Source organism: Agrilus planipennis, unplaced genomic scaffold (assembly GCF_000699045.2).
Source record: "Agrilus planipennis isolate EAB-ADULT unplaced genomic scaffold, Apla_2.0 scaffold138, whole genome shotgun sequence".
Classification (NCBI taxonomy): domain Eukaryota; kingdom Metazoa; phylum Arthropoda; class Insecta; order Coleoptera; family Buprestidae; genus Agrilus; species Agrilus planipennis.
Genome location: NW_020439400.1, coordinates 31,623 through 57,193, shown reverse-complemented (window position 1 = coordinate 57,193; position 25,571 = coordinate 31,623). Strand labels below are relative to the sequence as shown.

General features: G+C 35.4%; 1 protein-coding gene across 1 annotated transcript in view; it reads right to left on the bottom strand.

Moving 5' to 3' along the window:
- The window catches only part of LOC108735761 (pumilio homolog 2), a 290,455-nt gene that overhangs the window by 247,488 nt on the left and 17,396 nt on the right, over positions 1 to 25,571 (bottom strand). Inside the window, exon 4 of the mRNA XM_025978915.1 lies at positions 430 to 547. Coding sequence (XP_025834700.1) covers positions 430 to 547 — 118 coding nt within the window. The remainder of the gene's footprint in view (positions 1 to 429; positions 548 to 25,571) is intronic.

The window sequence follows — 25,571 nt, the reverse complement described above, 5'->3', positions numbered from 1 at the left end:
GTTTTACCTTTGAATATTGTTTAAGAATGACTATATAAATATTTACATGCCAAGAAATGTATAAAAATTGGCATATTTATTAACTTTGAACCCCCATAACTTTTTATGGGGGTGAGACCACCAGGAACTTTTTATGGTACAGTGGTGGGGAAGACCTCCTCTTTCGATCCCCCCTTCGGGGGTGGAAGCCGTCATCTAGACCTTTACCCATATTTTTTTAATATCTGTAATATTTGATATCTTTTGAAGTTGACGTGCGATTTTCGATTATCCCCCTTAGGTTTAAATGAGATTTGGTGAGATTTCGTTGGAACCCTTCCCCCCCTATTCTGAGCTCATGTAATTAATGGATGCCCCCTAAAGAAAAAATGTCAAGAGAATAATGTAACACTATAAGCCGCCCTCATACTGAATAATGAGCTAACGTACCTGGTGCAGCCCATGTGGAATCCCTCCAAACCCCATCGTGGTGATTAAGATGATGGAGGGCCAAAGACTTGCCATCTTTGCCTTCTAAACCCCATAGTTTCTTGGCTGCTGGGGCGATCTGAAACAAAGAATCAATACATTAAATACTGCAAATTATGGCGACATTTTAATTTTTCGAAAAATTTTTAAATTCGAATAATTTCAGGGTTGAACAGACTTAAATCATTTCATTTAAATTGTGATTTCGATTAACTGAATCATGTTAATGAAATTAGCATCAAAATCGGTTAGTAAAATCCTAGACAACTAGAACCGGTCTCATAATTAGTCGCTAATTAACCGCTGATGATGTAGACTACTAATGAGGGGGTTGGAATACTTTTTCAAAATAGGGCCATCTTGACGACCCGACAACCGCTACTTAAGAGTGAGATTATAGTAGGCACTCCCGATTAGTCTTAAAACTCGTGAACATTTTGCAAATTAGCCGTGAAAGCCAAAAATTAACCGCGATTGGGAAACCTGAATACTGTAATTTCACTCAAGATCGAAAAGTGACGCAAATTTTGAAAAAAGTTCGAATTCCCTGGTTGGTAGTCTACATCGTCAGCAGTGTATTAGCGGCTAGCCCGGTTCTAAGTGTCCGTGCTTTTCTTAACTAATTTTACAGTATTTTTATTTACCACATTTGATATAAGTATGCAAAGTAGTTTTCGGGTTTCCCGGGTCGCAACTAAATTTTGGTTTTCACGGCTAATTTCAATCCCCACTGACTATCATCTATATCTCAGTCGATATTATGGAGGTTTGAACCCTCTGTTTAGTAATCTAAATCCTCAGCGGTTAATTAGCGGCTAATTATGAATCCGGTTCTAGTTGTCTAGGATTTTACAATTTTTACATCCTAACTTCATTTGAAGTCTACATCGTCAGCGGTTAATTAGCGGCTAATTATGAGATCAGTTTCAGTTATTTATGATTTTACCAACCGATTTTACAATTTAGTTTTCGGCTTTCGCATTTCGCGGCTAATTGTCCGATTGTTTATATATTTGCCTGCTAATTTTACTACGTCAACTTCAAAGAAGTAAGAAATAAAGCGAGAGAAATAAATATTATATGAATCTGTAAAACTTAATACCTATAATTATAAAATTTATTTCATTGTAATATTAAACGAGAATACCAGTTTTGGAGCTTTCTCAATTTTCAATCAATTTAGATTAAATAAGTCCAAAAGAAGAAAACAACCCCTCAATTGAACCTGAGAAAATAAATTAACTGTTTTATTATACATAATTGAAACATTAATAATTAACATTTTGCTCTGTTATATTAATCATTCTATGTAGAGATATTATTGAGACTTGTTCAAAATCATGATTTTTATCCATCCTGGATGATCTGTGTGAAATGGATAACAATAATATCGTAATATTATCACACAATTTGTATTCCGTCTCTAGACATCCGTGGGTTCAGCAGTCAAGAGAAGAAAAATAAAAAGCAAGGTTAAAGTTTTGCTGACCGTGACATACTTTTTGACGACTTTGTATTCTTTTTATTCGTCGAGGTTTTTTTCCGTAGACGACGACGACGATGTCCGACATAGACAATGAAAACGATACCTTGTGGCAAACTCGACAATCTCAAAAATAAAAAAGCAATCGACCCTGAAATGGTAGAATCAAACTTCCAAACTTTACCGTTGTATGAAGTTCTTTGTTGGAAATTGGAAAAATAGATTTCAGGTTTGAACTCGATATTAATCTCTGACATGGACATATAGTATTTCAATTGAAATTTTTCAATTAAAAAATTAAAAATTTGAAATTGTGTTCGTGTTGTTGCCACTTTCAAATAAGCTTAACTGATCAATGTTCGGCCTAAGCTGGCAAATTGAGGTATTTGGTTTTCGATCGTCTGGTAGAGCGGATTTAAAAGTCGATGGTCGATGAAAATAGGTATCGTCCATATTGTATATACTTCCAGGATGGTGTTTTCTTCAATTTCTACTGCTTCCCACCATTACCATAATAACAAGTCCCGTGGGCACAGTTATTTTTGACAGAAAGTTACAGAATACCGACGTTATTACCTCTACCGTTAATCAAACTTTCAAGCATCCATGCATATAACTACGTACTTTTGAGGGTATACATTCCATCGCAATGCGTTACAACAGAAGAAATTAAAGTACAGCCAACCGTTACTTATTAGAAGAAAATATATAGCCCCACCCCAACCCCCACATTTAATAAATTACCAAAATACAATGCAACATATTATCAAAGTTTGAAAGAAATGCTCACGAGACAGTACAAGTTACGACATAACTTTTTATCCCAGTACATGAAAATGAAATACTGGATATGTGCATTGACACGATGTTTATTATTTTTTAATGCTTTACTTTTAACAATTCTATCATTAGTTCTTGCCAAACGAGTTGTTCGACAAAAATGTTGCAACTTGCATTTACATTTTAATCATATCAAAATGCAACCTAAACCCTTGGTGTTTAGCACATTACTTATGCCAAACAAGTAGTAGTTTCTCACCATTACCTAACCTAAACCCAAGTTGCAAAGTACTTCATACATGCCAATCACGGAAACCTGTTTCACCATAAACTTACCTAAACGTTCACAACTACTATCGCATCCTATCTACCACCTTACGATGATCAGAAGAATGGTTGAGTGAGATAATGCTTGCCTCAAATACGAGAGGTGATGATGCAGCCTGCTCTTTTTTCAGTGCCGATTAAGTAATATTTTTAAAATATATTTGCCTTTTCTTTATTTGATTAAATTATTTAATGGTTTTTTTTTTTAATTCAGACTGTAGTCGTCCTGGGGTTTTTACTACTGCTAAAACGAACCATCGACGAAACGAAGATGTCTGGCTCATACTCTCCGTAGTTTGCAGTCAGCCGGTCGCCTAACCACCGCTATTTGAAAAAGATGAAAGTTCAAACTGCCTGCAGTTTTGAAATCTTCAATTCTTTGCTAAATTCTTTACGTAACTATACTTTACTCAAAAATTCGCAAAACTGCCTAAGTTACAGGCTCTGTTGGACACATCAGTAATTATTTATTATTAATATTGAAATATTAAAAATGCAATCAACCTCAAGTCGGTCCTTGAGCAATCTTATTTCGTACCACAGTAATTTAATACTGAAGGGTGCAGAGACAGCAATTTTCAATTTTTTTTTTTGTTTATCGTGGGAAAACAGCAACACAGAGTAAGAAGTACCGTAGAAGTCTCAAACTCAACAAGATAACGTATACAAAACATAAGTCTTGTTATTTGTAACTTTTTGCTCAATATATATAGTCTAATGGATATACATTTAAGTAGTTTCATATAAAAAAATCACTTTACTTTTTTCATTACAAAACTAATTAACCTATTAGAAGATAACATAACTAACAGATGCTTCGAATAATTTAAATATAAACTTGACCCTGTCATGTACCTGGTTGCTCAAAATTTTTTTGAAAATGGTACACGAACATTTGTAATTTATCGATGGAGTCACCCCCTGTCCCCTAACAATTCGACACTACTATTATTACGTGGCTAGTTGCATGCCATCCATCCATCGATGACGTTGGTGGATATGCGAACGGGTGAGGTCGCGACCTGCAGGTCTTTGGCCTAGACCTCACCGCCATCGCCACCGCCCCAAAGTTCCACCGTTCGACGACGCCGCGCGAACCGGTCGATATAACTCGACTACATAGTATTCGTGTAGATGTATACCGTTTACGTACGTATCTGTATAGATGTGTGCCATTGCTTTCACACTGCCTGCCTCCACCACCTCCAATAACGCCGCCGCCGACGCCGTAGTCGCACTGCTGATGAACAGCGCGGCGGTGGCTGCGGTAACAACGACACACCGCTGCCACCCCCGCCGAGCGGTAACACATGCACTACGTACGTATTGCCGCAATCCCGTCGTCATTGGAGGGTATAATGACAAGGGCGAGGACGTGTTCCGTACCAGCAAAAGGTGACCGACCAGAGACAGAGTGAAACAGGCGCTGATTGACCGATTAATGAAACTTGAATTACACGAGTTTCGTCTCTTTATTAAAAATCAATTTATTTGAGAAATTGGCCAGGAAGCCCGGGAATACGCATACATTAAGTCGGGGAAATCACAAACTTTTCTCTTAAAAATTCAATCTAAAAAGAATATAGAGAATATTTAAACTCTAGTTGAATTTTTTAGAAATATTGACAACTACCTGGGTCCGTCCAAACTTGAACAGTGGTGCCCGTTATTGGTGGTGCAAAGCAATTACATTTTAATTTCACGATCAGCGACATTTTTATGATCTGCCAGAACTTCTCTTATGTTTTAAGCAGCAAAAATATAGGACTTTCATATAAAGCTACAATAGTCATTAATTTGGTCCCATTACAAAATCCGCTCATAGCTGACTTACCTAAGAAGAATAGAGATAGGGAGTAGAAAGTAGATATAGAACTTACTTAAAATTACGGCGCCACCAAATTGTGTTGGTTCGTACACTGCGCAGCAACGAAGTACGCATTCGGTATATGGATAGAGAAGATTTTGTTTACGTTTTGAGTTTGACAAGTGAAAATACGGAAATTGATGCGCGGCCTTTTACCGCGCCGCGTACAAACGAACTTCTTATCCTTTAGTAGTTACGATGCTATTTACACTCATTCGCTTGACGTTAAGTTTCTCTATGAACACATGAAAAACTTATTTTCTTTACTTGGTAGAGGTTAATAATTACTTCAATGAGGAAAAAATTGTTACCGCTGCACACCCCCGCCGGGAATCGAACTCGGGACGTTTGGTTTTACGCACCAATGCTCTGACCACTAAGCGGTAACAATTCTTCCTCATTAAGGTAATCTGTAGAGGAATGAGTATTAATCAATTAACCAATCTTTAATTAAGTTTTAATTAAGTTTTTCTTCCTATTTCTACTCTTCTTGTTTCAAATGGTTTTCAAGATTTTGTATTTATCCAATGAGTTAATGAGTAACCTTTCGCTTTTATATATTTAGATGAAAATAAATTAGGCAAGTTTTTCATTTTCATAAGTTTACCTTCAATTAATAAGTATATAGTCTTTCCTTTTGATTCTGTAATTTGGACTAACGAGTTTAAAATTAATATTGGAATTTCAAGATTGACATTTTTAGAACAAAAACTAAAACCAGCACTTGAGAAATAAATCAAAGCAAAGAATGAAAAAATTTTATCGTTTCCTTAAGTTTAGCAACAAATATTGTTAACCTTTTCCTTTTGATTCCCCATTTAATGAACCTCGTACAATGTTATCCAGGTGAAGAACTACGTAAAATTGCATTATCAACGAAGAAGCCTTTATTTTGTCTACACCCACATCGAGAAAAGTAACTGTTTAGTTTTGTTGAGGCGTTGAAGCAGGTTAAGAATTTCGTGCAGAAAAATTCCGAATGCGGTGGCCGCACCGAACCAGGCAAGCAAGCAAACAGGCTGGCAGGCAAGCAGGCGGTTGCCTGCAGTTCTATCCCGGATCTGGAGCGCGCGTAGGTGACAGAGAGGTCGCTACCCTTTTTGACGCAACGCGCAACTTGATTATCTCGACACCTTTGATGTAACAATAAACCACATCATCGACTTTACACAGGTACAATTATATTGAACGAAAACAAATCGGATTATTCCTGAACTTATATTTGTGGTTAAAACGCAAATGAAAAGGAAAAGCCACAGCGCTAGAAACTAACAATGAAGAAGACATTTTCTATAGTTTTGACAATTTGAATTGTTCACAATATCATAATCATATCCAAAACGACAGTATGTGGATGAATTCTAACTGAAGTAAATTCGACGTACATCATGCTAGTACAACAAAGTTATATTTTTTTTAATTTCTAAAGTGCAGTACAATTACTCGCTAAATTGTTACTAAATCCAAAAATTTGTTGCTCCAACCGGTTACTGGAAAATAGAGAAAATGCTAGCCTAATATCGATCTGGCACTACAGATAGCGTGTATCTCAACTAAAAATCTAAAAGAAATACTGAAAGATGGTTCTTGGTCCTACACAGTATCCATTTGGAGGTACCTATGCAATGTGTATTTGGCTTTGACTCTTCAGTCATCTTTCGCTAGACACCTGGAGACCAGCGACAAAAAGAGTAAAAGTGCCATCTTTCAGCCACAAATTATAACCTTTAGAGGAGGTATTTTTTTGGATTTGGTAACAAACTAAAGCGCACTTCAGAAATAAAAAATTTAACCAAGCTCGATATACGTGTGAATTCAATATCGATATTGAATTTCCACGTGCTTCCGTTTTAAGTGATTCCGAAGAGTTACCTATCTACGTACATATTTCCCAATTAAGAAGTTATCAACAGGCGGTAATGCCATAAAAATAGTCATAATTATCCCTGGGCAATTACGGTTCAGTTTTAATCACTATTTAATCAGATCTACTTCATCAACGTACAATTTTATTTCAATAACGATTAACTACCAAACCCGTTGATCTCAGGAGTTCGAAACGTACAAAAAATATATTAATGTATGAAACCCAACAACATGGAGAAACAAAATGAGTGTTGTTCCCGCGATGGAAACAGATGATGCAACTTGCTAGAATCAGAACCGGGCAAACTTGTCACTTTTGACTCCCAAGTGCTCCTATGGTACAGCCGAGAAGCTCCTCATTGCTTTTAGGAGTGCGAGTGAGATGATTTTTTCCTTGTCTTATCTCTTCCATTTCGTAGGTAAGTCCCATCCTCTTCTGTGGCCAAACCCAATAGTATTGCGACCGTAGTCCGGCACGCTACCCTTGAGCTGCGGGACGATCATTAGAAAATTTTCGTAGGGATTATTTAACTTGCTTGCCTACGGGATGGAGTTGCTTGCTATGAGAGTGGAAGGGAAAAGAAAAAGAGAAAGCAATATGGGTCATTATTGCTAACTGTCTCGTATTCATTAAAAGGTATGGAATGACCCAAACTAACCTCAGGTTGCGGCTTCTATGAAGTCAAAGTTTGCCCGGATCTGTGCTAAATGTCTAGAGCGATAAAGAGTCACCTGCTGCAAGAAATCGTAATGACAAGAAGTCATTCTAACAAAGGAGAAACACTTTGTCTATAAAATAATTCGAAATGGTCTGTACTCTGTCGAAACCGCCAGACGCGGATCGCGACCTCGATCTTTTTGGATCTCATCAGCACGTCGCAGGCAGCTCCGACAGAACACAGACCAACTTTTACCTGCTGTAATTTTATTACTATTGTAATTTACCTGAATTATTTTATTCGATTAAGCTAACGTGACTATCACGTAGTGGACCTTGTTGGAGCATACGTAATCCTGAAATATGGCATCGTGCTGCAGATGGTGTTTCCTGCGCTGTTTGTGGTATTTTCTAAAACTTTGTCTATAATTCGTGTCCACCTTTTCTGAGAACTTGGCACAATGACCTTTTCTGGACATTCGCATTCGTATGTTTTAAGTACACTAGGTAACTCTATGCCATCGTAACTTCCGTTTCTTAAGGCTTGGCTTAATTTCGCTCTCTCAAGATATCTCTTTATGCCACCGCTGCTGACGTTAGTTCATCATCTTCCATGTAGTGGAACGTTGTACTCTCAAGCTAAGTTTCCATCGGAGTAACATGAATAAAAAATTCCTTTCTTCGGAGTTCATCACGAATGGGAACATGGGAATACAAGAAGTATGTTGTCCAAAAGTTTCTATACTCCTTGTAACAAGAAGTACCTCAGGCAAAAAAATATCTTTATCTACCCAAATAGGACGAATTTCAAAGAAGTAAGTTAGCTGCATAGTGGCATTGGTCGTAGAAACCTTATCGGAATTCAGCGCCAGGAGTGGAGTTACGATTGGCCCAGGTTATAACCATATCAAACTGCGGTTCGCCTAATCAAATCCTTCCACTTCGAAATGGAATTAGCGCTACATTCGCGTCAGCAGGCAATTCAATGAGCGTGACAAGCGGCGAGTTTCTGCGCAGGACCGTAATTGAATTTGTAAAATTAATTGAGTTACACAGGCATCGATGATGACGTGCCGAGACAGAATTTTAATAAATCAATAAATCCTACGCCAATCAGACTTGTACGAAGAATGAGTAGAAAATTGTATTTTCAAAAATAAGAAACAAGGTCATTACTGGAAGGATAAACAACTTGTTTTTCGGAAATGCTGCTTTAAAATGAAATTTGATAAAAGTGATGCGCCGTTGTAGAAGAAATCTCGTATTCATTTTTAAAAGATTTTTAGAGACTCACGGCTTGCTTTTGTCTTAAAGCAACTTCATTTGTTTTAACTTGAAATTAAGAAGGTACATGTAATGTAATGTAATCAACTTTTTGGTAAATCAAATTATTTTCAAGACTTCGGTAAGTGTGTGTACTTGATTTTTCCTTTAATCATTTTACGAACTCGTTTTAAATCGAAGAAACTTCAAGTTCTTGTTAAGTTCGTATTGAACACCATCTTAAATTTGTAAAATATTTTATTACCTCCAATGATCATTTCATCACATATTGGCTGTGTTTAGTATTTCTTTCACTTGAAGAAGTCATTGTGTGCCGAAAAGACCATTGTGTCGTTAAAATACTTTGTCACTTTAACTTCGTGGTTAATTTCAACATTCAGTTTTGGCACAGCCATTTGCCTGTTCATAGTATTGCAAAATTGCACATAAATATTTTGTTTTTCACTTTCTTTGTCAGATTGTGGGCTTTTCTTACTGCTGTTACTGAATTTAGTTCTTTAAACATTTTATCATTGTCTAAAACATGGAAAATTGAAGGAAATACTTCTTTGGGTTGAACTTTCGATCACAAGATTTAAAACATTAGTGATGTCCATTACGTTAGCATTACCAATTAAAAATTTCAAAAGCGCAAAAGTAGATTACTTGTAGTAAACCTGTCGTGAAACAAAAAACTTTTTCTTTCGCCTTTAGTTTTTTTTATTGCGTGTCGAGTTAGCACCGCCAGCTATCAAAATCCGCTTGAATAAGGACCAAGTAAAAACCAATTGCGAAAAGAATGTCGCTTTTTTGTTGCTATACAAAAATGTTTAATGAGCTAAACGGGTGGAATATGTTTTTCCAACTATGTACATCTGAAAATATCATCTGCTTCTCTGAAAAGTGTCCTTAACTAACCAGTCTTAAAATCTTTTTAACAAAGCGTAACATCATCCGAAAGCTTCAAATTGTATTTGTTGAACCTACGTTATTTTATTATTTAAATGAAAATACTATACTACGTGGTATTTATCAAAAGATGATACCTCCCTTTGACGATTGCATGTAATGGAATATCCTTATGTTCGGTTCTAATTTGCCATTAGGGTACGTGAAAGAGAATTTTGAATTGCATTTATTTAGGAAACGGCTATGGGCATTCTTTGCTGCCTCGGACAATTTGTCGAAGATTTCATAATTGCAGAAATAATTCAGGCGCATATATTGACTTGAAATAATTATTTGGCTTCTATCCCATCTATAAAAACCCAGTGAAGTCATACGATCAATTTTTGAAAAGCTTGAATTGTGAACGAGATCTGTGTTTGAAGCATCCACATGCAGAAACTACTGAATTTGACATACACCCAGGCGAACAAGCTCCATGAAACGATAACTATTTAGACTGAGCCTTTAGGGTGCTGCTTGTTTTATACAAATAAGAACACAGTTTTGTCCATAAAATACACATTATTTATTATCTATTTCATCTCTATTACACCTTTAGAACAGCAGACAGCAATACTGATGAGCAAAATTGATCTTGGTCTTTCGCAATGGAAGGCCAACATTAAGACTGTCTTTATACTAGCAAGACCAAGACTGAAACCGAACGTATAAAGTCAAGACTAAAAGAGTAAGACCAGGACTAAAACCAAGACCAAACGAACAAGACCAAGACTAAAACCAAGACCAAACGAACAAGACCAAGACTAAAACCAAGACCAAACGAACAAGACCAAGACTGAACGAATAAGACCAAGACTAAAACCAAGACTGAACGAACAAGACCAAGACTATTACCAAGACCTAATATGTAAGGCCAAGATCAAATACGCAAGATTAAACGAATAATTATTATTTCCGGTGGATTTACGAGTTAAACTAAAACTTCTTTAAAAACATCATCATCGTAAGGTCGTCAGTCCTAAAACTGGTTGGACACTCCACTCGTTCCTATCCTGAACATTTCCCATTTCCCTAAAACTACAACCCACATCCTTAACTATTTACGAACAGTCTAGGCCTATATCTGCCCCTCCTAACATAAAAACATAGGCAAATCCTTAAAACACAATTGTATATGATATTGCTATCTGAACTAAACAGTTCAATAGAAACAGTAGTAAGGGTGGATAAAATTTGTTTAGAATAAATTGCAATAACCTATTCTATTTCTGAGACGATGAATACTATTAATTTTTAACGTTAAGGGGGAGGTTTATAATTTAAAAGTTAAAACTGCGTGACTAACTGTCCTTGTTATCGTAAGTATGTAATGAAACTCTTCTGTTGTTAGAAACCGCGTATTTTTCTGTCATGACGTCGAGTTTTTCAATAACAAATATTATTAGTATAGAGTCGGATCGTTATGAAACAGTGGAAACAACATACATGTGTAATGGGTAAGCAATAGTGCATCCAAGGCTGACATTTATTATGCCCACTTAATAAAGGATTACATTATCAAAATTATGTAACAATAGGTTTCGTTCTAAAGTGTGAACAAGGTATTTTCAATTTCGATTTCTACAAAATTGAAACCACAAAATCTACCAAGTGCAACGCAAATCGAGCATGAAAAGGCGAAAAACATAATAAATATATTATTATTATCAAAAATAGAAAAAATTAGTAAGACAATTTCTAATTTAATAAATGAAACTAAAAAGTGCATGTTGACACAGACGAAGTTCTTTTTTTTTAATATCGGTCGATGTACGTATTATTAGGATTGGAATATTTAAAACAAAGTGTTTTAAAACACGTGTTTTAAACAATAAAACACAATCTAAATACAGTACTCAGTGCTTACTGAGGTGCGATGCCCAAATTATTCCTTTAAGTTATAGAGGGTTATTATTTTAAGTAATAGAGGTTTTGGACTCCGAGGAGAAGGGAACACAAAATTTTATGAATTTATACAGATTATTACGTTATCGAGGTTTAAGTTATCAAGGTTCTACTGTAAAACATATTGCGTCCGTCACGTATATCAAAAATTATCCTCTTTTAATTGGATTTATCCATTTTCGCCAGTAAAAATATCCGCTGATATTGTTAAAATAAACAACACCCAAAACCCTTTTTTTAATCTCCCTCCAATTACTAGCTCGACTACCTACCATAAATCTCCTGTCAAAAATTTCGAAACTACGTATTTATTAGTTCCTTGACTTCGACGACAATTTCAATTTTCTTAGAACAATTTGTTCTAGTGTACATCTCTTTCTATCATTACTTCCTATCCTTTTCTAAAACACTAACAAAACAATCCCTGCTTTCAATCCCCACAAAATTCAACTTAACCAATCAAGTACAGTATCTATCTATCTATATCTTGAACACAACTATTTCCTCTCCCTATCCTAACACAATATCTACACATTTTGTCGAAAACCAAAAAGATCAAGTATCAATCTAGTATGAATCGAGTATCAATCGAGACATCAAAAAACAAACTTTCACAATCAAGTTAAAACAAGTCATCATCAAACCAAGAGTCAAATCAGTCAAATATAGACTATCAAAAATATTAATTCAATTTACTAATTCTAAAAGACGTGCGCTTCACTTCGACAAATTTTCAACTTATCAAACAATCCTCGTAAATACAAATAGCAATGTTTTATTGGGGTATTTTTTACATGAAAATAAAGTTACTTAAACTTTAATGCTCGCTATCCGAAAGTTGACGGTCAGCAGCCGTCCGTCAAACTATTATTCTGTTTAATTATTCTCACTATCCGTTTTTTTTTTCAACCCTGTGTATTATGCAGTTATACTCGAGTGTTTCTCTTAAACTACGGTAAATCAATAAAAACGTCGACTTGCAAAACGCGAAACGGCTGTTTTCTCGCTGACCTCTTAAAAGTTCACATGTTAATTTAATTAGGACGAGTTAAAGTTCGTTAAGCGGAATTAAAGGGGGAAAACTGCAGCAAAACAATACAGGAAGAAAAAAAAAAACAACAGAGCACCGCATTTGACCAACAAGCCACACCAAACAGAACCAATACTGGAAAAGTTTACTGTGTCTAAATTTAAAATTGGCATAAAGCACTTCAAGAATTCGCCCCTGTGAGACAGATGTTGCCTACTTGTGTTTTCAGAGTTGAATTCCAAATAAGCAATGTATGAATGAATATGTACCAGATATGCCCTCTGCTCGCACACCACGATCAACCGACGAACCGAGTCACTATATTCACCGTCCCCCCCAACCCTCCCGTCGCTAATTATTATTGAGTTACCTCAAAAATTGTAAGACTGAATACTAGAATGGTCTCAGTACGTTTAAGATATTTAATTTTAAGGTCTGAAAATAAATAAAAAGGTGATTTATGACATTTTCAACTGTTTTTTATTACACTGACTATAATTAAAAAAACCTGTTGACATGTCCGGGTTCTGGACTCTAAAATCCGGGGTTTTCACGCGTCTTGTCCTGGTTTCCTAATTTTAGAGATGGCAACCCTACCTACATACCCAACAAACTATTAAATCACATTTGGCATTCAAGTAAAAAGCCCTATTGCACATATAATTTACAAAATAAATATGATCAATCAACTTGTCTAAAATTTTGTTTGCCCAGGTACGTACTATATTAAGGTGACCAACTATACTCATTTACTGAGTTTTGTATACTTTTTTCGCAAACCGTACTCTTTTCAAATCCTGTACTCTGAAAGTACTCATTTGTATAATTTTATACTCATTTGTATTCTANGTAAACTAAAGCGATTGCCTCTTTCAATCGAAAGTGGTAAGGAACGAAAGTTTTCGCAAAAGTGAAACGCTGACTGTACTATTTAATGTCTCGATTTTTCTTGTGGAAAAACGTGAAATATCACAAGTCCAACCCCAAAATAACCTGGAATTAGTCAATGAGAGTAGAGTGATAATAATATACGTAATCAAGTTCAAATTGAAACGGGCACAAAAAATATTAACTTATTTATAAGTTTCTTTTACAGTATGCTAATAAAAACCTAATAGCAATCCATTAATTGGATGATCGTCAATTCAAATATGTACATATACACTTGACGACGGTATATCAAATATAAAGTATTACCAGTAAAAGAGCATCTGTCTCTTATTACCCACATATTAAGTAGGCATACGATGGATTTTCAAGTTGTCTTTTCATAACCATCTGTCGATGAGACATCAACATATTTTGACAATGAGTGAAGACAGTTTAATATTCGTTATCAATAAAGGTGCCAGAGACCGTTGTTTGCCAGACAGCTGATCGCGACTGCGACTACGATCTCTCGCGAATTTACGAAAGTCAGCCAGCTTGCTTGTGTAGATGTATGCAAGTATGTATGTATGTTATGTTTGAGATCTACACCGCGGTCGGAAATAAGTCAACGGCCGCATACATTGCCAAGGCCAGCTTTAGATACCTACAAAAATTCGATTTATAAAACTCATCACAGGTTTTCGCCAGAAAAAACTTTATATCTTTCAAAAACTTTTGCAGATATATTTAGTAAAACGCAGGAATGAAAATATGGTCCGAAAACGAATTCAACTTTTGCGACCGTCATGAACACAATAATCGGAATAGTTTAAGAAACATGTAATTAGTTGGGAGAAACTCGTTGGTTTCTTTACGGATGACGCTCCAGCAATGTTGGGATCAAACAGAAGAATCCCAAAGCAATAATAACGCATTGTTTCATACACTACCAAGCGTTAGATTCGAAGACTCTTCCTGGGATGCCTTAAGAATACAATGCAATTAGCCATAAACGTAGTAAATGTTATCAAAAGCAGCCCCTTAAATACACGCCTGTTTAAAAAACGATGCTCCGAAATGGACTCCAACCATGAGGCGCTTCTCTCTCACACAGAAGTTAGGTTAATATGTTGGGAAGTTTGAATGAACTCAGAACAGAGATTGAGATTTTTCTAGCTGATAAAAAAATGAATGAGTTGTTGAAGAAGTGGTAAAGGTCTAGACGATGGCCACCTTTGGGGGTTGGGGATCAAAAGAAGAGGTCTCCTCCACCACTGTAGCATAANAAACATATCTACCTCTTTTCAACCATGAACTTCCTAGGTACTTTAAGACACAAACTTATGTACCATTTGGCTCGTAATAAAACATATATTATTACTCAAGTTAAAGACAAAGACACTCCAAGTGCGAATAGGACTCGAGCACCGAGGGTTCCGTACAAACTTACAGGTATACATACATGTAAGTAGTTCGTTCGCCACGGGAATCGAGTTTCAAAGAATTTTCCGCTTTTTCGAGTATGCTTTTAAAATTAAAAAAAATTGTTTTTGTATTGCAATTACAGACTACGGATTTTTCTTTTACTTATAGGTAGGTATTATAAGACATTGGTTTTTGTCAAATTTCATAATTCTAGGTGAAAGGTTTTGATTTATTTGCGAGTCAAAATATGCGGCATAAACGGCCGTATCTATTGATTGTGTTGCCATAAAAAATTAGACCTTTTCACAGCTTCAAGGGATTGCATGTACATCCACGTGTTTCTGAGAAAAGGGATCTTGGCAGACACACAGAAAGACAAACGGACAATGAAGTGTTCCTACAAGAGTTACTTTTTTCTTTTTGAGGTATTGAGGTACGGAACCCTAAATACAGAAACCTAAAACCTAGCTAGGTATTTATACATATTTATACCCATACTGATTTTATTTTGCACGATTACCTAGTAAACCTAGCCGCCTATACATATGTATAATATAGTGTAATGGTTTTATGATGAATCCTAATATCCAAGTAACTAAAACCTAAGGAATGTTAACGTGCTCACGGCATGAGAGGGGACGCCACTGATATTTACAGTGGATTACGTATTATCCTGTATTTTAAAAGAGCACCCTATTACCTACTACGTTTTTTTATCTAAGACAATAGTTACCTATTATAATCTCACAAATTATAATGGGAAACCGCCCACTTCATATTATCAACACAGTTTTTTTCAGAGAAAAGTATACCTACACAGGGCGTTCCATAAATAAAATGACATAAGCCTGTACTTCTACATGACACGTGCTGTTAAGACACGAAAAAAAATAAACTTGGTATACTACACAATATACGTGCTTAAATAATAGATACCTAATAATCAAGTACAATTTGCATACTGATAAATATGAGGAAAACAAAGAATAGCAAGTAGGTGCCTACCTCCTACTCCCACATTTTCAAACCCAAAAAAAGACTGATATTGATATTGTTTACAAAGACGAAAATTTGTATAACATTTACCAACCACAGTCGCGTCTACAAAACATTTAGGACAATAAAATATTAAGCAGCAATAAAAACTCACGTTGATCGAAGCTGACATTTTGAAGGCGAATTTTATTTGATGTTTGGAATTCTATAAGCATTCTATAAAGTAGAAAAAGGCAATAGCAAAATTGCTTTGTGATAGACGAAAACCTTGGTTTTTATATCGACGTAAATACTTAATTTTTCCGTTTCGTCCTATTGACATTTTTCCTTTTTATGAAAACAGTTGATTCCTGTCCACGTAGGAATCTACGTAAAGTTATGTTCTGTAAGCGAATTAAAAAAAATGAAACCAGTTTCTCCGGAGAATTCACGAAGATCAGCCTTGGAGCAAGCCAATTTACCAGCACACCAGTTCACTAACACTATTTTCAGGGCCAACTTCTCTTTCCAACAGTCAATGCCTCTTATTACTCGTTAATAATAGACAAACATAAAGCTACAAAGCTAACGTGACAGAGCAAAATGTCCGACTAGTGCAGTATCCTGATACTTTACGACTTTACGTAACACCAGTTGATTAAGTATAATACATGGACCTCAGAATAGTATTATAATGACGGGGTATGAACTAAAGGGGCCAGGGCTGTACAGGGGATAGGGGATCATCTTGTGCCTAAATTCTATTGGCTACTCAAACAGCGTCTGAGTAGCACGTCATTAAAGTATAACTATTACTATATTCGGTTAATAAATAACAGATAGCTTCCAATAGTATTAATAAATTATATCAAGGATGATGTTGTGTCGCTGTGTGCAATATCAGAAAAATTGAAAAAAAATCATTCGGAGTGAAAACTTAAGGAGCTGTCAAGATCATCTTTAACAATTAAATCAGTATTTTTGTATTTCAATGACAATTAAAAAATTAACTAGAAAATTTCTCTTTTACATACAGTGTAAACTCTATATAACGACACTTAAGGGACTGAACATTTTTCGGCGTTATAAAGAGTGGTCGTTAAATGGAGAGAAATAAAAGATATTATTTTACTATTCTATAATAATAGGCATTTACCAATATAGTACACATTTTGGACACGAATATTATTATTCATACATTGCGTTTAGCCTGTTGTCTTCGTCTGATGTTTTTTGCTGCTCCAATATTTTAATTGTATTTTGTTACGTATGTTACTCGTATGTTGTGTTTGTTTGATGCTTGGTGGATGGACAAGATCGTCTTCTTCAACAACGTACACAGCTGCATTTCTTATCTATTTCGGCAACTTAGAAAGTACTGCTTAATGATTTATAATGCCGCATTGTTGTCGTTAAATAGAGTGAGCGTGACGCTATATAGAGTCTAATATTGTATAGAAAACAATGTAAACCAATCAAAGTCAAGCAATTTCGACGTTTTAAGGAGTTTGTCGTTAAATCGAGTGACGTTATAAAGAGTTTACACTGTAATTATTTCGTTTATACCTGAATTTTACAGGAATGGTAGAACATGTGATGAGTATTACGACAATAACTCTATACCAAATCTCAAGTGGTAACCATAAAATACTCCTGGGAGTATCATAAACCAAAATATATCAACAATTACCGCAATATGACAGTAAAATAATATACAAAGGTAAATTTGTTTATGTACCTATCTAACGAAACTCAAGTTCAATTTGAATTTATCGTAACAAAGCAGCGGGAAGGAGCATAAGCGCAACCAGTGAACCTTAGGCACAAGTGTATGAGCACCACCGATTCTCCAACCCCTGGTCTATAATTACAGATTATCCATGGTATATTCCAACTTATTTGTTGCATACAAATCCGTAACATCGAATATACTAAGCTGTGGTGAGCACACAGATTTCTCTCAACCCCTCAAAGGTGCAGGCAGTAGAGATATACTATATTACACAGGTAAGGCAAGACCATTTATTTGTAGGCTTTTTTCTTATGTAGCAAGAGCGAAAATGCATAATTTGGTGAATGTGTAGAATTTATCTTTCCACCCAAGTCGATCACCTGATTCTCTGAAAACTGTTCTAACCTAACCGAATTCGCAAAATCATTTAAAACAAATCGTCACACACCTAAAAAACTTTAAATTTAATTTATTGGACCTCTATTACATTATTTATAGAAATTGTTCTAAATATTATCTCTACGCACGAGTCGGAGACAGACTCCAGACATTCACAAATCGATATGCTGGTGCTTATGTAGTGTATTCCTACAATTAATGCTTCAATGAATTAGATGAAAATTGAAGGACTTTCTGAAGGTGAAGGCAAACAAAACATTGCTCGACCCACGAATCACGACAATGACATCGAAAAAATGAAAAAAATGTTACGATAACTGACACCATTACATTATTAACAATAAATACACAATAATTAATTCGGAGGCACATATCTACACGCACGTTCTTTGATATAAGGGTACAAAAATGACGAAATTCATGTGAATTTTATTAAAAATAATAACTTCAGCATAACATTGCAATGACAACCCCGTATCATTGTAATCCTAACCATTATCAATGAACGTTGATGTCAATAATGCATAAAACAGAAATACCTACACGTGCAGCATATGAATTGGGTGATTTTTGAAAATAACCCCTAACAATACAAGTTAAAAATCAGTGCCGTTCGCTGATTCCAGTGAATACACTCTCGATGCCAAATAATAATAATACCGGATAAAAACAAACAAAACGAATCCAGTCAACATCTGCACCTTACGATTAGGTCCTAGTCACTCTTTTACTGCACACATGTATTTTTATACTACAGTATCTCGGCCTCGGCATCGTTTTACATCCATGAACAGACACACGCAGAAACACATATATATGTAACATGTACGCACACAAGAAACATACACAAACCAAACTCGTCGTTCGTTGCATTTTAAATAGACTCGCGTCCCTGAACCGAAACCTGAAACAAAACTCGCTCTCAACAAACGTTCGATGGTGAATTCGACCGATCAGCAACCTCCTGCTTCAAAAGAATACGAAAGGATAAATTTTTGCCTTCCTTAGATAAAAAAAACCTCCAACGATCCCTATATAAAAAGGCCAACATCAGGTTTCCTAATTTAAAGTTATTAAAGAAGATCAATCGCATAAAGAACTGTTTTGTTCTCATTTGGCAGATATCTTTGTTAATGGCATGATGACAGTACGGATAAACACCCCCACATATAAATCCGCTCGCTCCACCGCCAGGCACCACAAAAACCAACCCCTGCATCATGAAAATACTTTGGTCTGTTGGTCTCACAACAAACCATAAAATGGCTTCTTGCTTATTACCTGGACGAGTTGATCGTCATCAAACCTGTTGCCAGACGAAACTAAACATAAAGTGACGCAACATCCCTAAACAATAACAATATTTACCATGTCTGGGCCCATATCTTTCATTTCTTCATTACCAAGTAGAGCATCACCGGTTTTTTCGTTTCAAACAACAACAAAAACACGAACAACAAAGCGCCAAAAACACTACTCCTTCAAACAACAAAATGGTAATAATGATATAATCAACTAAGCAATTGCACTACTTCCACGTTGTTTATCGATGCGGCAATTGATACACAGTAAAGTTTAACAATACTTATTCCACTTGTAAACGATAACTTGATGTTTTCGGCACAACAGCACAGTACACACGCGAACTGCGGCACACGCGTCAAATTATCTCACTGAACAAACGACTTGTAGCGTCCAACTGACGAGAGCAAACAGAAACGATAAAACCGTCGACAAAACTAACGCATGCGTACCAACAAGCAAATATACGCCGGCGCCTCGCGCAAATTTAGCCTACGACACTGTTGCCAATTTTTTTTTCATATTTATGCAAATCACAATAAAAAAGGGACGTATACCGAAAAGTCAAGAAAAAGTACAATCACATCGAACATAGCTCTTCAATTAATACTGAACTAGATCTCAAGAAATTTAAAATAAAATAAGACAAACATCTTTTAAATATAAATCCTAAAAGATTTGTTTACATTTATCATTAATGAAAACCACCCCTAAGAAATTTTGCTTATTCTTACTAACATGGTGGGAAAATGATTGGAAAAAATGCATAATTTTTCCAAACAAAATATGTATACGTATATACGTATATATGCGTAATATATTATAGGAATAAAATTAAATTAACTATTTCATACTTAAGATTANCCCCCATAACTTTTTATGGGGGTGAGACAGCCGCAAAATTTTTATGGGGTTTTACTCAGGTGACCACCCTCTTTTGATCCCTTCTACCCCACCCCCTTTTGGGGGGGCATCATCTAATTCCCATAACTTTTTATGGGGGTGAGACCGACACGAACTTTTTATGGTACAGCGGTGAGTCAGATCTCCTCTTTCGATACCACCCCCCAACCCCCTTCGGGGGTGGGGGCCATCATCTAGACCTTTACCGAAGAAGGTTTCTGATCCGACAGTTTAGATGAATTTAGCGTATCTTGTTGATATTTTCACGCACATAAATAAATTGAACTTACAATTGCAAGGTTCCGAAAACAAACAGTTAGAAGACGTAGCATGATAAATTGCGCGCCTTTATTTGCAAATTTCAGTAATGGGAAAGTAACATTGGGGACAATTATTATTCTGCGTTTCTGACATTAAAAGCAAAAAAATATGTCACCAATAGGGCAAACACACAAGAAAACATTAACAGTAATCTAGAAATGTTGAATTATTTATGCGAACAAGTTTTCTGCTTTGTTGGCAATTAAAAATAAGGTCAGGAATTGCTTGAGTGAATATTGCGTGTAGCATTGAGTAATAATATTAGTCCTAGAATTATCCAACTCATGCAGAAGACAGAAATCTAAAAAAATTTATTGTTTTCTGTTAAATATTAAACTAATATTGTTAATGTAAGGTATATTGAGTTTTTAAATAATGTTTATTTTCGGATAGATACAGTTTATCTTTCTTGGACATGGTCCTTGGGAACAACAACGAAATCAAAGTGGTCCCCGGTCAAAGAAACGTTAGGAACCACTGATCTAGAGCCTTTTAAAAGTCTATGTAGGTACTGTAATTATTAGCACTTGCTCTTACGGAATAAATAAATCATTCAATACATAATTCGGTTGCTCCCGCATAGAAAAGAGCCTGTTGAATGATCAATCACTACAGCCTACATTTTCCTTCATACCATCGTAAACTACATATGGATGTATACGTCGGAGGTACGAAATAAGGCAGTTGAACAGGGGGTAACAAAGGACGCAACGCGATCATTAAACTAACATTACACATACATATATATAGTACATTACATGTTATTACTTTTATTTTATTACTAGCTCTTAGACGCGATTTCGTCCGCGTAAAAAATATTTGTCATTGTTTGCAATAAATGCAACTCCTGTAACCTACATATATGTAATTTAAAAAAATAGACCAGATCACTCCTGACAGTCAGTTTCCTATTCATGTCTGTTAAACTTCGGCATTTTGGTTCAGTAAAAAGAGCGTTCAACTTAGCTTATTATTCTTCCGCGAACTAGTTTGGTCTTATAGTTCGTTAGTTCTTTGTTAAGGCCTTTTAGGTTCGAACGTAGGTAGAGACCCTTTAATCCATGATTATCTGAGATTGATTTACATCAGATCAAACTTTCGGAAAAATATTATTGTTGTTCCAAGACTCCCAAACCGCCTAAATACAGATTGGCACGTAGAAGTTTTTTAATATTATTAAACTGGGCGGCACGAAAAAGCTCTGCGCACTGTTTCGGAAAAAACGCATCACTCTGCCGTCTACTCTAAAATAAATCTTATTTATAAGTTGCGAATATACAAATATGGTTCAGTAAGCTATATTCAACTAGGCTAATAAGTAGATTTTTGTTTTTCGCTGGCTTCCAATGAAAAAATATATATAATACAAAAAAATCGCTTAAACGCCCTCTGTCGCCGCTACTTTTGAATATCTACATCGAAGACGCGATCAACATCATTAAAGACAGTAAAACTGTACGGATAGATTATACAGGGACAAAAGATCGATATGCTTAGATTTGCAGATGATATAGCAGTATTAGCATCTAGAAAGGAGGAATAAGATAGCTTTAAATAAAATGGAAGCGGTACTGACAAACAGTACTGTAGCATGCAAGGGAAGAAAAAGTAGGGAAAGAACGAATATAATGATAGAAGACGAAAAATTAGAAGTGGCTGATTTTATGTATCTAGGAAGTCAAATAAGTCAGGACGGAAGGAGTATTAGGGCTATAAAAGCAGAGGATATAACAGGGTCGAGTCGCCTTCAATAAAAAGAAGTCACTTCTATGCTCGCGAACAGTTAATTTAGAAATTCGAAATATTAGAGGCAGAAACAGGAGTTAGACGGGGTAGGAGATAGACCTAGATCAGATTACTGTTTGCAAATAGTTAAGGATGTGGGTAGTTCTGTTTTTGGGGAAATGCGAAGATTAGCTCAGGATAAGAAAGACAGGAGGTGCTTGTTCAACCAGTATTAAGGGTGACGACCCAATGAAGATGAAATGAGAAGGTAATAGACATGGGAGCATAAAAAAAGATGAGTAAACAGTTGCAGAACGTACGCTTCATTTTATCACGAGCCGCCACTGCCTGCTACATACCCATGCAATTACATTCGTTAAGATAAAATAAATAAATATTATTCCACCATAACAATACTTTACTTTATTAAACTTCATGTTATTTTTCTACATATGTGTATGTACAAATGTATGTGGTATGTTCTAAACCTCGAGTATATCATACCCTTCCGCATTCTAAATGATACATTTTCTCACTACATACTCAGTGTGTATAAATGTACTTTTTTATTAATCGTAAGGTGTTTCTTCGAGGATACAACACCTACTTTGTTTAAGCGGTTTTTTTCTACAGTTTGTACATATATTCAGTTGAAAGAAACTTTTTTTTTTTATTCAAAAATGATTCTTTATGTAATGGAAAGGCTTATTCTGCATGTAGCTTGATGTGCTTGATGAGGTGTTCGATGTGTACTATCGCGTAACAAGAGAAAAAAAAATATTTCAAAAAGTACCATTTTTAAAAGGAGACACAGCACATCATGTTACAGTCAATAGTTTAACTATTACAAAGATAATGAGGCTAATTTTCCGAATCCACTTTTAATTCTTTCTACTTTTCTGAACAGGGTGTCTAAAAAAAGCAGCACAATTTTTGTTTAGTATGTTACCCTTCCGTGGTGTTAATGGAGTAAGACGAGAGGCTAACTATACTTATAAAAAAGGACCTCCCTTCAAAAATGGTACTTTCTGAAATAATTTTTTATTCTCTTATTACGCTGTAACACACATCGAACACCTTCTAGCACATCCGCTATATGCTGAATAAACCTTTCCACTACATAAATAATTTTTAACTTAAAAAGTTTTTTTATCTGAAAAATCGAAAAAAATTTTTTTTGGCTTTGGTACATGGCAGCACATCCCCCGCACATTACAGCACAACTTTGACGATTTTGTTAATATAAAATAACCGAGCTAACTTAACTGGCTAAAAAGGACTTTCTCATAAAAATTTAATTTTTTTTTAATGTGGCACTTAATAGCACATCTTAGGCACATTTCAGCACAATTTTTTTATAACTTTATGGACATCAACATTTCGTAATTCTAAAAGCTACCTGAGATAAATCCTATCCTAAGACTAAATTAAATTTGGGGATAATTTTAATTTGACATAAAATTTAACAACCTCATACAAATATATTACAAATGCCAAATATTGTGCTAACTTGGCCATCCATTGAGAAAGAAGTCCAACAAGAGTAGCAATTCGAAACGCATTTGTATGGGCCCTGGTTGTAGTAGTAGTAGCTCTCGCCGCATCATCGATTGTGTCATGGACAACTTTTTCTTTCTACCATGCTGATCGACAATAAGTTATTACGTAAACTAAAGCGATTGCCTCTTTCAATCGAAAGTGGTAAGGAACGAAAGTTTTCGCAAAAGTGAAACGCTGACTGTACTATTTAATGTCTCGATTTTTCTTGTGGAAAAACGTGAAATATCACAAGTCCAACCCCAAAATAACCTGGAATTAGTCAATGAGAGTAGAGTGATAATAATATACGTAATCAAGTTCAAATTGAAACGGGCACAAAAAATATTAACTTATTTATAAGTTTCTTTTACAGTATGCTAATAAAAACCTAATAGCAATCCATTAATTGGATGATCGTCAATTCAAATATGTACATATACACTTGACGACGGTATATCAAATATAAAGTATTACCAGTAAAAGAGCATCTGTCTCTTATTACCCACATATTAAGTAGGCATACGATGGATTTTCAAGTTGTCTTTTCATAACCATCTGTCGATGAGACATCAACGATGCATCAGGTGATTGATATGAGCGTATGTACTTCTTATATTTATTATAATAATAACATAACATTAACATAATGTACCCATAGAGGTAAGGCAAAAAGTTACACACACATCACAGAAATTACACATTTCTTTGTAGGCATCTTTTCATTGTTTTTTATACTGCAGGAGTGAAGGTGTGAAATATGTTTTTTTTTTGACTACGTCTTTCTGAAAACGGATAAAGCTGAAAACTGCCCTCTCAAATCCTTTTCAACAGAACGTAACATCTCTCAAAAGCTTTAAATCGCATTTATTGGATTTATATTACCTTATTGCTGATACAAAAAGATAGCTGAAGGTATTTATACGAATTTTCCTATATCACGCCCTTAGTGATTCCATGTAAAATAGAACATCCCCAGGTTTGTTTCTCAATTCGTCTGTACACTCAAGAAATTTCACTTTCAATCAAATGCGGCTATTATGTCGTCCTGACGTGATTATTATTCAACAAGATCTTTGAATTTTCCTCTGACTTTATCACGCTCATGAGGATAATACCCCTTGAAAATCCATGCCATTAAAAAGAGGACTGTCATGTGTGGTTTGTAAATGTAAATTTATATTCAACTAAAACAGGGAACCGGTTATGGACAAGTTCTTACGAAACATATCTACCTCTTTTCAACCATGAACTTCCTAGGTACTTTAAGACACAAACTTATGTACCATTTGGCTCGTAATAAAACATATATTATTACTCAAGTTAAAGACAAAGACACTCCAAGTGCGAATAGGACTCGAGCACCGAGGGTTCCGTACAAACTTACAGGTATACATACATGTAAGTAGTTCGTTCGCCACGGGAATCGAGTTTCAAAGAATTTTCCGCTTTTTCGAGTATGCTTTTAAAATTAAAAAAAATTTTTTTTGTATTGCAATTACAGACTACGGATTTTTCTTTTACTTATAGGTAGGTATTATAAGACATTGGTTTTTGTCAAATTTCATAATTCTAGGTGAAAGGTTTTGATTTATTTGCGAGTCAAAATATGCGGCATAAACGGCCGTATCTATTGATTGTGTTGCCATAAAAAATTAGACCTTTTCACAGCTTCAAGGGATTGCATGTACATCCACGTGTTTCTGAGAAAAGGGATCTTGGCAGACACACAGAAAGACAAACGGACAATGAAGTGTTCCTACAAGAGTTACTTTTTTCTTTTTGAGG